At 38.2% G+C, this 15,256-nt stretch overlaps 1 protein-coding gene across 6 annotated transcripts in view; it reads left to right on the forward strand.

The window, feature by feature from the left end:
* The window catches only part of hdac11 (histone deacetylase 11), a 72,685-nt gene that overhangs the window by 47,855 nt on the left and 9,574 nt on the right, over positions 1-15,256 (forward strand). For all 6 annotated transcript variants that reach the window (XM_067588406.1, XM_067588403.1, XM_067588405.1 and 3 more), the window contains exons 6-8: positions 6,735-6,777; positions 8,763-8,839; positions 11,896-11,958. In XM_067588406.1, coding sequence (XP_067444507.1) covers positions 6,735-6,777; positions 8,763-8,839; positions 11,896-11,958 — 183 coding nt within the window. The remainder of the gene's footprint in view (positions 1-6,734; positions 6,778-8,762; positions 8,840-11,895; positions 11,959-15,256) is intronic.

Consider the following 15,256-nt stretch of genomic DNA (forward strand, 5'->3'; position numbering starts at 1 on the left):
ATACTCTTTAACTTTCCCTTAAATGTCTATTATCCATAGCAAGACTGTAAAATCTATTTCCAGTTGTAGTGCAAAAAAAAAAAATGTTACATTATAAAATTCTCATTTAGAGTGTGAACAAATGTATTGATTATGACTTTGTAGCTGAGAAATTCAAGTACATTAGCAGATATTTGGCACATTAGTCTTGCTGTCTGACTAGTATTATTATCATACTGTTGTTGCCTAATTTCATCCCACTGGATCTGTGCAGTACAGAGCGGGTGTGCAGCACCACTGCAAGTCTACATCAGTCCAGCACATGGATCACTATGCTGGTAGTGAAGTGTTGAGCTCCACAAAATTTACATTTGCTAGGCTGCTGCCCTCCATACACTACTTTATCTCCCATGAAAAACAGGCTTAGACAGGCAATTTATCATATTACTTGTATCTAGACATGACATTTACAGCTAAATATGTACAAAGACATTCACATTGTTTAGTCAACCTTTTAGAAATTTTACATCACGTCGAAGCTTTGCGTTTGATGATGCAGCATCAACAATAAGGTTTTGTAGGCACGATAGTATAATAGGATTTCATTTTACATTTTATGCAAATGTTGTTGCATTAAGGGAAATAATGTTTTGCACAGAGTACAGTGTAATTGTTTAGTCCTTGCTGATAGAAGAATGCCTGAGGGGGAACAAGTGAAGTGAACACACGTGATGGGAAAGCTCGGCACCTGCTGAGGGGAAATTACATCTATGAAAATGCTGCTTGATAAAAGAGATGGAAATTACTTTTGTTGGCACTCCACAATCCCGCATAGAGACTAGACCTGAACCAGCTGGACCAGGACCTTCTCAGACTCCTATTGAAATTGGGGTTTCTCTGATCTTAAATCAAATTGGAATGATTATGAATGTGAGGCAGTTGGTTTGGTGAGAATCAGTCCATGGTTTTTGACAAATGGGGCAGGTGTTAGTCTGTTTTTTGTAAATAACGATGGAGAAATCTTGTAGTACGGTATTCCCAAGGAAGAAAAACATCCATATTGATCTTGTGATGGTGGGACGACATGCGTTTGGAGAGGTTAACCAGTCATGCGAGGTGTGATGAATGAGTCAACAGCCTTGAAAACTCAGTTCAGCCAAATTCTTTGGCTCCTCATTAATCGTGATGTAATAGGCAATACACCAAGGTCTATGTCATTTTCAACTGCTGCGCCAAGTATGAATAGCAGAACACTGGCTAACTGTAGTCTCAGTTTGTACCTCTCACACAAAGCTGCTATAATGTTACCAAGCCTGATAAGTGATGGAAGACAGACAACGTTTTAAATGAATGAGGGATTTTATTTCTCTTCTGTGATAGTAAACACAACACACGGGCCTGGCGATAACTAATGTGCTATATTCACAGTGTGACTAGATATTAGGAGTTGATGAACTGTAGCATTAACCATGATAAACAGCAGGATAAGCACTGTACTTCTGTGGACAGCATCAGCAGCAAAACATATTTTAGCCACCAAAAAAAAGGCCCACCTAAAAAAAAAAATTTAAAAAAATCAGTATCAGTTTAAACCTGCAGTGCAGAAATCTTATATATAAATGAATGTCCGTTACATTCAAACCCTTGACAAACAATGTTCACACAATGCTGATGAAGTGTTTTCCTTGTTGAGCTGTGGTGGAAGTGTAGTAACACAAAGAGGGACTTCTACATGATTTGACTCATTTGGATGACTGAAACTCCATCACTTACATTGTAAGTGCATTATGAAGGGATCTTCTAATAACCTGTATGAACAGAAGGAGTGATTATGGCAAGAAAAACCTATTTCAATGTTCATTTGGGCACCTGACTGTTGTTTTAAGACAGACTTAAAAAATTGTGAACGTGTTCTTTAAAGTGTCAGTTTTGGAAAGTTACAGAAATTGTCCAATGTCAGAAAGCGGTGGGGGTGGGGGGGGGGTTTCCAAAGCTGTGAGACCATCCAGCCAGCAGTTCTGATGAAGCATACTGGCAGCTTTATTCTCCAGCAGGTTGTTCTGTGATTGACAGTAAGCTGATTAGAAACTGTCAAGTATCTATAGAGGAGCAGAAATGTCCAAACTGCTCTTGTTTGGGATGAAGTGAAATTGCAGCTTCAGTGGATTTTATCACTGTGATTCTGCTTAGTATTAGCAAATGAAAATTGAAAACATATATAAGAGGTAAGACAGAGTAGCTTGAGTTTAAAAAATCGAAAGTGATTGTGTTGTCCAACTTTCCATGATAAAAGCTTCTCGTCCATGTAATGTCTCAAATTATCTGGGTTGAGCGTGTCTTGATGGTTTGTTTGTGAGTTTTCTGTCCTCCCACTAAAAATGAAACGGAATGATGTTGTCCTCTTTGCGCCGCTTACTTTGTTTCCAGTGGAGCATGAGGAGAAACTAGGAACCACCTCTATTAGTCTTGCTATGCAAAAAGGAGGAATAAGAAACAAACAGGAAGCTCATACAATATAAGTATGGCTGCAGACATGAATGTTGATGAGCTGATCAGTGTATGTACTGTATGGTTTTCAGTGTATATAGTTGATATAATTACAAAGGATATCAGGCGCAGCATCATGCGGCTCACTCGAACACATGCATTATGGGCCTGATGGTTGATGAAATCATGCAGATGAAATTAGAGGGCAATATGCCTGGTACTTTCTTTTACCCTGAGTGCTTGTTTTCCCTAGACTGAGTGGAGTATCAGAGCCATGGCCAGGGTGTGTGCATACATGCTAATGTGTGTTATTACCCATCCATCAGAGAGCCATATTGGTATTTACACACAATCTCCTCAGCTCATATCTCCTCCCCTCAGGCGTTCTACACGCTGAGCTCCAGGAATACATGGCAGAGAGGCTCCCTTTTTCATCCAAGAGAGAAATCCTGACCTGCCTTTTCAAAGGAGCAGCTGCCTCTGTGCATGTAACAGCATCAGGGCTCGAAATTAACTTTTTTCCTCAGTGTCCCGCAACTGTCCCAAATTCTACTATCAGCTGTCACTGTCACTTAAAAACCATTGTACCAAAATGAAGTTCTTCTTTTTCATTCTAAAATTGCTGCTCATTAAACCTGTCCTTAAGTACAATAGGTTGTACACAATTGCATACATTTTAACAGTGCAATTATTATTTAGACACACTCTGTCTGTCTGTCTGTTTGTATGTATGTATGTGTGTCCTTTGCATATCTTGAGAACCATTCATCTGATCTACTTCACATTTGGTGGCTGTATTGCTGGGGACCCAGGGACGTGCAGTGTCAAAGTTGGTACAATTTGGACACGCAACATGTTTTAATATTAATAACAACCTTCACTCAGTCGCTCAGCTCTGCAGCAGTGGGGCGGGGCTTCGGGGCTCTGTGACTGCATGTCAAGATCACAGGCGGAGAGCAGAGCTGTTCAGGAAGTCAGTTTTCACATGGCGTACTTGGACACATGACACATTTGATATTACTAAACTTTGAATAAACAAGCGAACAGTGAGCCGCTCAACTCTGTGTTTTAGTGCTGAGTATGCTGTCCAGGAGTGAGGAAAGAGCCGGTATTGAAATGGTGACCGTCCTCCATTACTAGAGTGGAGCATTTCAACAAATCTGAAAATGAATTTGGATTAGTGTAAGTGAATATTCTTACCCAGGATAAATTTGATGATTTGGAAATTACGTAGGGCCTAACTGGAAATAGCTAAATGACAATACTGCAAATTCATTACTTCAGTACTTAACATCTGTTTATAACAGAATGTTGATGTCTATACTCATTCACACCTCACTCCAACAGTATTCATTTTTCTACACACTGAAGCAGCAATACCAGAGTCCAAGCTATCGTCCCGTTCCAAACAGACACATTTTGAACGGGCACCACACTGGTATATTGACAGTGACCAATATGGTGCAGCTCAATTAGCACTTGCAACTTTTCTGGCACTGATATTATGACAAAGCAACCTTGAATAACACTGCATATGAACGTTTTAACAGTGTTCAATTTTTGTGACCATTTATACACAAAGCCAAATGTTATATACCTTGCTCCGCTTATCAAAAGTGCAACATGTGGGGAAAATACAGACTCGGCGGCCCTTACTTACTCTTACACAGATGTTTTGTGGGGCGTGTGAAAATTCAGAATTGGGTCATATTTTTAGCTATACAGGTTCCCGTGAGTTCCATGTGAGTGACTGATCATGAATGATTGATCATGAATGATTGACTGAGCTAGCAATCATTTACATTCGCTGTAGGACTGTTAATATGTCACTTTAGTAGGTTTTTAATATTTTTTCGGGCAAGAAAGTAACCATTTAGGTTTCCAATATGTGGTCAGTTTATCCAAATTTGCTCCGACGTTTCTCTACTGTCCCAGAATTGTCCCAGACACTGCATCTTTCTGTCCCAGTCCTATAGATCAGTCCTAAACCGCACACCACCTATCCAGTCATCCTGCACTGCCAACCAGCGGACATTGCGTGCGACCCAGCTGGAGAGCGCTGATCGGACAGAAATTAAATCGCCTCTCTTAAAACGGAAGTAGAGTGAGAAAGGCCAAAATAAACTTTCGAAATAAGCTAAAATCTAAGGTGGAGGAAATTGATTTTATTGATATCAATATCTGCCCACCAGTGTGGTGGTCAGTTGTACCATCATGGCTAATCTAAGAGCCTGAAGTTGATCTATGCATACTGAATAACAACAACAACAACAAAAAAGATTAGATTTATACAGCTGGATCAAAGGATCCAGAGAGTGAGAAAGTGGCATTTAGAGTAACCATTCCTGAGTTAAGAATTAAAAATGGACATTGAATTTGAGATCAGATGTCAGTATTCACAGCAGAGATGCTGGCAATATTATGGGCGCTGTGTCTGGTAACTGGATAGGTGGTGTGCAGTTTGGATGGGGTTTTGAAAGAGAGGGCTCTCCATACAGTCCCAGGTGCTATTTATATTGTCCCTGGGACAACGGGACATCCTTAATTTCGAGGGTGCATTCCTCTTAGTAAAAAAAAAACAAAAAACATACAGTATGGAACCTTCTTTTGGATTTCCTTGAATGCAACTTGCGTGTCTGAACTGTTTTGGCCATCAGCCCTTGAGAACAATGTAGTGATTTGAATGTTTTGTAACTACATTCCTAAGAATGTCCTTTATCTGTGGAGTGTATTAGATAAGCCTTCAATGGTTTCTTAAGAGGATGAACCAGTGGTGCAACCAGCCCTTCCTCATGTACACATCAGCATTAGGTTGATCAACATGTAAGACAAACACTGCTTTCAGGAGTAGATTTAACATATAGTGTGATTGTAAGAGAGGTCCCCATGGAAAGGTGAAAATGCCTGTTAGCATGTTTTTCTATAGGTATAAATGAATGCTCCAGCATTTCATTCCATTTATATTTAAATGAATAATTCAACATTTTGAGAAACATGCTTATTTTCTTGCTTTCCACAAGTCAGATGAGAGGATTGATCTCCTGTCTGTATGTTAAGTGCAGAACTGGAGTCAGGATGTGGTTAGCCTAGCTTAGCATAAAGACTTGGAGCAGGTGGAAATGGCTAGCTTGGCTCTGTCCAAAGTGAAACAATACACACCTACCATCACCTTTAAAGAAGACTTAACACCTATAATATCTTCTTTGTTTAACCCATACAAAAACAGAAATGTAGGTTTAAATTTTTTTTTTTTTTTTTTTTTTTTTTTTTTTTTTTTTTGTAGGAGTCACTTGCTGGAACTGTTTCTTGATGAGCAACAGTTTGCCCATTTGCTCAGCACTTCTGTGCTGATACGGTCGAAGAGCATATTGTTGTGATCCACATGGATCTCTCAGGCACAATGGTACAAAACTGCAACCTCACTGTGACAACAACACTTTGAAAGCTGTACACACTCACTGCACCTGGCTGCTGTTCATCAAGAAGTAGTTCCAGTATGTAACTCCCACTTAAACCACAACTCGTCATTTTTGATATTTGTGTTTGAGTACAACAAAATGTAAAACTATTCCTTTAAGCATTTATTTAATTCACTATCCACAGTGACCTACAGTACAAGTTGAGCTGGTTTTGCACCAGACAGGACATAGTGGATGGATACATCAGCTGTTACTTGAAAACCTGTAAACATTTAATTGCACACCACTAGTGTCATATCAGCAGGGAACTAAAGGTCAAACCACCAAAGGTCAAGAAGGAAATGAAAGAAGGCCTCCACATTAAAATCTGTGATTACAGTTCCTTTGAACCCAATAGCTTACTCTACCTCCAGGAGGAGTTGTATAATGTCTTGTGTCTGTATGTAAATTTAGAAGCTATGTACTTTATGGCTCCTTCATGTTTGGGGGTCAGATTTATGAATGGAAAAAAATCTAATAGAATAGCTTTTGCAACCATATAACACTATAACACTTGAAGTGTTACACAGATCTGTGCACTGCACAGAAAATCAGCATTTGTATGAACCGCCTGGGGACATATTTTTGATTTCTTAAAGAAATTATTGTTTTTTTTCTGTTCAATATGCATGAATTGCTTTATGGTGACTGCAAAAGTCACTTGATGATTGTTGCTACATTCTCTGATTTATTTGGAAAAGGTCATTCTCTTTCATAAATTGAAATTCTGTATCACTGAAAATGGGGTCATATTCATACATCTTTCTGAATTGATATTAAATGTTGAACTGAAATACGTATCTTCCACAGGCAGGAAAACTGGCTGTTGACCGAGGATGGGCCATAAATGTAGGTAAGTGAGTTTCCAGCACAGACGCTGCTCTGTATACAATCAGCATACAATGCAGTTACATGGTATCTAACTCCAATATGTGAGTGAGTCAACTGTCAGTGGTCAGCTCTATCTCCTACCATATACGTTTTCAAAGAAATGTAATTACTGCCAGGGTTAAATTCACTGTCGACACACATTCAATGCCACTGAATAAAAAGTGTCTTCCAGGCAGCATTATATTTATTACAGAACGTGTTTGCTAATTAGTAAGGTTGTTGTATATGAATCTAATGTTGAGGACACAGGGTTTTATTAAAGATCCCCTCCAGACATGTACTGTATATAAAATACTCTACTTTGAATAATAATTCATGTCTGATGTGGTTTTTCCACAAAAACATTCAGTTAACTTGTTAAAATCCTTAAAATTACATCTACTCTTTCTCCCTCATTATTATTAATTCCAGAATCTATAAATATTCAAAAATATTTCAGAAGTTTAACTGCTGGACACAAGATGTCTGCTGCTTCACTGTAAAGTCCATTCTCAGTGATTGTGCACTTAAGGCTTCATGTTTCCACATCAAGTTGAATACTGGTCCATGATTGGCTTCAAAAGTATTTGTGATATCACAAATAAAGCTGCTAGGCCTGCCCTTTAAAATTGGCCTTTCATTGAGCACAGAGAAACTTTTCTCCTTCAGCAGTTAAATGTGAGAACAGCCGTCTAGTGTCAAACTCTGCACATCATTCTGCGCAGTGAAGCTCAAACATTCAACTGCCGGAACAAGAAGAAAAACACATTTTTGAGTGGAGGGAGACTTTAAATGATGTGCCATTGCATTAATGACAAAACCATTCAACTTGGATTTTAAAGTCTGATGCAAATCTACGTTTTTTCATCCAGATCCCAGTATGACACTTAATTTCACACTTCACTTCCAGAACAATTTTGACAGCAGTCAGTCAGATATTAACAAGAACCATTCCCTCTCAAAGCATAAAAGCAAAGATCTGAGGCTATAATCTGTGCTATCATGCTGACGCAACCTGCATCTCCTTACAACAGACCTGCAGACTTGACACTATTAGTGCTTCGCAATCAAAAAACGTATCTTTATCTTGAGAAAATCACGCTTGCTAATGTCATTATCACCACCTAAATATCTCTCTATGCCTTTCCAGAAGAGTTGATCATCAGTGTGATTTGCCAGCTTTGATAGTGTCAATGTTCACCAATACACAACCGTATCAATTATTTCAGAATTCAATGTTATGATAGAAAGTTGAACACTATTTCCGAGGTCTTCAGCTGAAAAGTCAGGGTCATCCTTTATTCCACCCCTGGTTTATGAAGCCAAGCAGGGAACCAAAAAAGCCACATCAGATCTTTACTTTGTACCTCCTGCTTACTCAGCTACTTCACACATTCTGTTGATGAATCAGGGAAAGGTTGTTCTGCATAAATAAACATGATTTTAATAAAGATATAAAGGCTGTTCAGATGCGTCTGATGTCTGCATATTGTGTCTCAACACTATGAGGATGTAGAGGCTTTATAAAAGAGTTTTTGAAAGCCAGGCAATAAATGATAATCATATTTCAGCCATCACCTTACTCGCCTTTATTAATATTCTACTCTACACGATCGTTTAATGAACATGAGCATAGCAGGGCAGAGGGGACCATAACTCTTAACCTGAATGAATGGTTATCATCCACATTAAAAAAAAGGCTCTCCACAGTCTTCCTCTCCATCCCTGCTCACTGCTGCTCTTCGGGCATTTTAGTGGTGATTGAACAGTCCCACTCCGCTGTCAGTACCTATGGTTGTATCACAGGGAAACAGCAGCCATTCTTATACAAAGCAATAAACTCAATAACAGCCTATTTCAAATAGCCAATTATGGTCATTTTGAATAATAGACTCCTCAGATGTGCAGTGACCTGCTTGGCTAGTCTAATGGGCCTGACATTGAGCCAGTGGATTTTCTGTATCCCAGGAGGAGGCTTCCACCACTGCTCTAGTGACAGGGGAGGGGGCTTTTGTGCCTACGCTGACATCACTCTGGCCATCAAGGTACGTAAGACTGATGTTCACAATTTTAGCTCATTGGAAACATTCATTCAAACATTGGTTATGATCACATACAGAAAGGAGAGTGACTATTAGTCAGATTCAGTTAGGGTTCTTTTTTGATTAAAACAAAACTATGTAACTGAATGATGAAATAAGTCTTCCTCGTAAAAATGAAAAGTTATATCTCTTACTTGGTATGGTATGGCCAGTAGCTTATGGTGGCTAATGTTAGCAAATAGGTTAATAGGATAGGTTCACATTTTTAAGAACGAATTTCACACTACCAACTAAGAATGCTAAGACCTTAGATAGATAAGCTTCAGCTGAATGAGGACAATGGATTCTGACCCCCATCTCTGGTTTTATCACAAAAAGTAAAACAAGATATGAACATATCATAGCTCACCAGGATGGATGTTTGTTGTTTCCTGCTTATGGCGCTGATGTTTTAAGAGAACTGGATACCATGTTCCAAGATGGTGTCATATTCATTCCTATGTAAGTTTCTTTCCTGGTGCATATACCAAAAACATTTTCAGGCTTCCGTTACATGATTTTGAGCCCGTAATGCAGGGGCAGTAGAGTCCTAACTTGCGTGGCTAACTCCCCACACCCATGAATGAAACAAAAATGATTTACTGATACAGTTCTACGAAACTTAATGGATAAGGATGGCGGTTTTCTATATTTTTCTTATACTCAACAAATTGCATGAATAGATCAAAACCAACAATGAATTGATCCTATTAAGTATTGCGTGTGCAGTCAGAACCTAATATATCTTGCTCCTCTAGCTTAGACCAACATTGTTGTCCAAAAACTATTAAAACCATACCAATGAGCCACACCATTACACTGGGTGACATATTCATTATCATTAACATGGGCACATTTGTGTATTTTGAGTCAGTCCCACATACAGTTGTATGAAAAAGTTTGGGCACCCCTTGACAAATAACATTTTGGTGATTTTTTGTTTTTTGATTGGAAAGATGTAAATACAGCCTCTCTAGGATATGGGGAAAAAACACAATATTTTCTGCAAACATTAATGCACTTTTTCTGTCATAAATTGAACAAAAATAAGAAAAAATAAAAACATCATTGTGGCATGTGCAAAAGTTGGGCACCATAAGAGTTCCGAAGTCTAAGATTCCTGCCTGAGGTATGTCAACATTTGTCATTAGGAAATGTCAGCTGGTGCCAATTTCAAAGCTTTACAAATACTGACTCATCAAACCTTGTGTGAACACTCGGCAACCATGGGTTCCTCTAAGCAGCTGTGTAAGACTCTGAAAATGAGAATTTAGATTTAGCAGACTCAGGAGTGGTGGTGCACCGTTCCACTATGCAGCGATGTTCGCACAAACAAGACCTTCATGGAAGAGTCACTAGAAGAAGACCTTACCTGCGTCCTCATCATAAAATCCAACATCAGAACTTAGCAACAGAACATCAACAGAAGCCTGATGTTCTATGGAAACAAGTGCTGTGGACTGATGAAGTTAAAATAGAACTCTTTGGCCACAATCAGCTAAGGGTATGTTTGGAGAAAAAAAGGAGCAGCATTTCATGAAAAGAACACCTTGCCAACTGTTAAGCATGAGGATGTATCTCTCGTGCTTTCGGTTTGTGTTGCTGCCAGTGGCACAGGAAACACTGCACAGGTGGAGGGAAGAATGGATTCCACTAAAAACCAACAAATTCTGGAAGCAAACATCACACCATCTGTAAAAAAAAAAAAATACCTTGAAATCCCCCATGGCCTACCTCAAGAGACACAAACTGAAGGTTTTGGAATGGCCCTCTCAGTCCCCTGACTTAAACATAACTGAAAATCTGTGGGTAGAAAGAGCTTAAAAGAGGTGTGCATGCAAGCCAGCCCAAGAATAGAGCTAGAGGCCTTTTGCAAGGAAGAATGGGAGAAAATCCCAAATACAAGAATTGAAAGACTTTTTGCTGGCTACAAAAAGTTTTTGCAAGCTGTGATATCTGCCAGAGGGGGTGTTACTAAGTATCGACTATGTACGGTGCCCAAACTTTTGTACATGCCACAATGATGTTTTTATTTTTTATTTTTTCAATTTATGACATAAAAAGTAACTATGCATTAATGTTTGCGGAAAATCTAGTGTTTTTCCATATCCTAGAGAGATTGTGTTTATAGCTTTTCAGTTACAAAATCACCAAAATATTTTATTTGTCAAGGGGTGGCCAAAACATGTCCTGCTGCTTACACAATAGAGTACTAAATGTGTATTAATCTGCCACTGAAAGTAATCCCTGGCAAATGCACTATTTACATTGGTTTGAGTAAAGTTTGTTCAAAGCTACAGTGTCCAGTTTTTTTTGGAAATTACAGAGCATTTTTAAGAAATGAAACAATTCTTGTGACCAGTTTTTAAATATCTGGTTCTTTTTTAGAAATGAATGGGATTGAGTCTGTTACAGACAAGATTGAGCGTCATAAAGTATGAAAAATTGGACAAATGCATTGTTGGTTTGGGCTTTTCATGGGATTTTGGTCATTTATACAGAAGCGCATTTGATTCACCAAAGAAAAAAGGGGAGCGCTTATGACTTCCGGATCTCATAATTATGACTTATTATCTCATAATGACAAGAAAAGGCATTGGTTGTGTATTGGAAACATACCAGTGGGAGTCATGTGACGTACAATTCTGTCCATGGTCACTAAGCTAAAATTTCCTCACAGCCCAATGCTGTTCCTGCGGCCATGGCATCACTCATCATTAAAAGTTCCATAGTCTCACTTTAAAGCTTTTAACATTTATGTAATACATACAGTAAAATGTTTACATACAGCTGTAATCTGTTCAATATAAGTAAGAGTGAGAAAGACATCCAGCTAGTTTTCTCAAAAGAGGAGTCTGAGCTTAACCAGGTTATTGTGGACATTTCTGCACATCAGCTCAAATGTACTGTAGTTTCATCTCAGAAGTAAAAGTTTTAATATGGGATCCCTTAGCAGGAATATAAACTGTGAATGTATCATCTTCAGAGAAAAAGAAAATGTTTTCCCATTCATCTCGCAGTTTCTGTTTGAGAGAGTGGAAGGCATCTCCAGGGCTACCATCATCGATCTGGATGCTCATCAGGTGAGCCGATACATTACCTCTGTCTGTGTCAATGTGTATTGCTGCTTAGGAGATGACATTGATGGCAAGATAACCCCCCTTTTACCACTACACCAATCAATGAGGCTCCCTGCAGGCCAAAATTGGCCCTTACTGTCATATTCAGTGTAATGCATCTAAAAACATCTCCACTGGCAGCTGAGTGCAAACTAGCTGTGGGCAGTATTGCAGTAATGTCAGCTATTTGTATGGGTTTGTTGACACTGTAATATGTATGTTTTGAGATACTGTTTTATCTTTTTATGACTTTAAACACATTATAATTCTGTTTTAGTGGAAAACGCCTGCATAATAACTTTGTCAAAAACAGTGCCATAAAGATGCTTCAGTATATTATTGCTATATTATACATATTTAATATGGCCTGTAGATTTATTACTTACTGTAAAAAATTGTTTTATTGAATTTGTATATAAAGACACAAAACTGTTTTATTCTTATAACTTTATATTATAACTGAGCAACCACTATTCATTCAATGTGCATGGATATTTTTTAGTAGCCCACAGTCTTAATAGACAAATTTACAACACAAAGCTGCCAGACTCAACCAAGGACACTTAACATTAACCATGTTGTTTTTCACTGATTATACCAAAAACACATAGATGTTTTGTGTCTTTGTATATCCCTTTCATTACCATCAAGATAACATACCATTTTATTTGGCAGAACCAAACCAAAAGAAACCTCTGAAACTAACTGAAATCTTTTTTTGCAAAAACTGAAAATTTTCATAAAGAGAAATCTGAGCTAGTTTTGATTCTGTCAGAACTGGAAGTACAGAAATTATTAGCCCTGAGAACTGTGTTAACATCGATGTTCCTGAGGTCCAGTGTCGCTATATTCCAGGAATATAGCTTTATTCATTATGAGCTACAGCTCATTGGTAATGATGAGCCTTTACCATCTTTGATTTTTGGAGCCAGAAGTGACTGAGTAGAACGGTGCATTTACAGTCTATGGTTAACTCTGATAGTGTTAATGCTAATTATCGCTAGCAAAAAACAGGCTTAAAACCATTAACACAAAATGTAGCGACCAGCAGATTCCTCATATGGTCTTTTACCACAAACAAATGCTGAACAAGAATTTTTTAGGCAACCAAAATGTCAAAATTAACTTTCATGAACTGAAAAGACACTGTGAAATAGCGAGAGCTACGCCTATACTCTGTGAATTTGGGGTTACGCCATGGTTATGTTACATAATCAACGTTGTTGTCATGGTAGCAACTAGTCAATCACAAGGTAGCAACACTCTAAAGCATACCCTGCTTTATCATCTATTTTACTCTAAATGGGACCATAATTTACAAAATGAACACCATGCTGTATTGAAGAAGACTTGAAACTAGCGGTTGAGACCATAAACTCATTAGGAAAGTGTTTACTGAGGTAATAAATCAAGTGAGAAGTAAGCTCCTTCTATACAATCAGACCTCTTTTTGGAGCCAGTAGAGTCGCCCCCTGCTGGCCATTAGAAAGAATACATCTTTAAGGCACCTCCACATTGGCATCACTTTTCAGACTGGTAGCTACCCACTTGGGATCAATACAGATACTGAGTAAATAATTCATGAAGGCTGTAGAAGAACAAAAGAGTAAATCTGCATGAGGGCATGGAGATGGTCCTGAAGTGCCCCTCTCAGCAGATAATTGGGAAGAGTGAAATATTGGGGATACGCAGTAAAATCCTAATTACAACCCTGAAACATGAGACGTAAAGTGCTCTTGTCCTCCACATAAATTGAGTTTATAGCTTGAAAGCTGTGCTCATTCACCCAGTCAACAACAAAACAGTAATGATAAATTTTAGGTTCAGTTTATAACTAGCTTGACTGGAGCCCTGCTGTGGAAACATGGTCCTATCTGTCTGTGTATGTACTATCTATACAGTGTGGGCTGTTTGTGTGTGGTAAGGTACCCTGAGTATGATTTTATGTGTGAAATACATGTTTATAAACCTTTACTAAATAAAGACAAAGTGATAGTTGATCTCTCTATTGACACTGAATGACCACAACAATGCAAACACCACTACTACTTTGTTTGTGTATCGACTTCTATGGTACACTCTGAGGTGGAGCTAATATATCATTTTTGTTTGTTTTGTTTAAAAAGTGTTTCTAGTATTTTGTCCATTTCATTTACATACAGTTGAGTGACATGTATTATATGATGTGAATCATATGTTACAGTCTTCAAGGTCACCAGATGTCATCCCAGTTAAATACTGACACATTATCACCATTATTATAAAAACACTGAATGAGGGAATTTCTCTTCATCCCTCCAACAGAGTTCACACTTAGAGAGTCTGTGAGAAGGAGCATGATGTTGGTTTTATCTTTGCCCATCTTTATATGGAGAAACAAAATGTTCTAAACACTCATTCTCATTCACTTTCTCATCATTCATTATCTGGTAGTCTGATAATGTCTGTGTCTTTCTTGTCAGTCCCAGCATCTGATTTACAGTATATACATAAGTAAAAAATCTCTCTCTTTAAATCTGTCTCTTTATTCAAGATATCAAATATGTCTATCTAGAAATGTGTTATTATCATTAAGTTATTGACACGGCTAATAAATTACCATAAATACCCTGCACTGTGGGACTAGAAGAAACCGTAGCAGAAGATCATCAATCGCTCCTCACCATTAATATCCTGTTATCTGGTAGAGGACATCTACTACAGAAAAAAACATCCCCTCTGTTCCTTTCAGATGAAAAAGAAAAAACTGTTCTATTTTGCGATGCTGCAGTCCCACTGCCGTTTTGATTATGTGTGTTTTTTTTTTAACTAGTGATAGATGGTTCTAACATTTAATACAGATGTTTAAGCGCAATAAGGGAAGATATCTGTTATAAAGTACTGAAGGAAAGGCCTGTTTGAAGCCAGCAGTGAAGGCTTCTGGCTGACACTTAACAAATGGCAGTGAAACAGCAATCTTTTATAGTACAGTAGGGGGAGAGGATAAGACTAATAAGACTGCAGTCAGTGGGAGCTCGGTAGCATATGAGCTGATTTATAGTCTCAGGCTGTGTTATAGAGGTGGAGCAGAACATTCACTTACATGTTCATTTAGTCATTGCCTGCTGTAAACCCTATATGAGCCCTCAATGCAGTATGAGCTTGTTGATTTATCTATACAGTATAAACTTAAACTCAGCACAAAACTCAGAATTCTATACCCTTTATATAGACTGATATGGTTTCTTTTTCACTGGTGTTTCATGCAGTGAGTCCTTTATGT

Source organism: Thunnus thynnus, chromosome 4 (genome assembly GCF_963924715.1).
Source record: "Thunnus thynnus chromosome 4, fThuThy2.1, whole genome shotgun sequence".
Classification (NCBI taxonomy): Eukaryota; Metazoa; Chordata; class Actinopteri; order Scombriformes; family Scombridae; genus Thunnus; species Thunnus thynnus.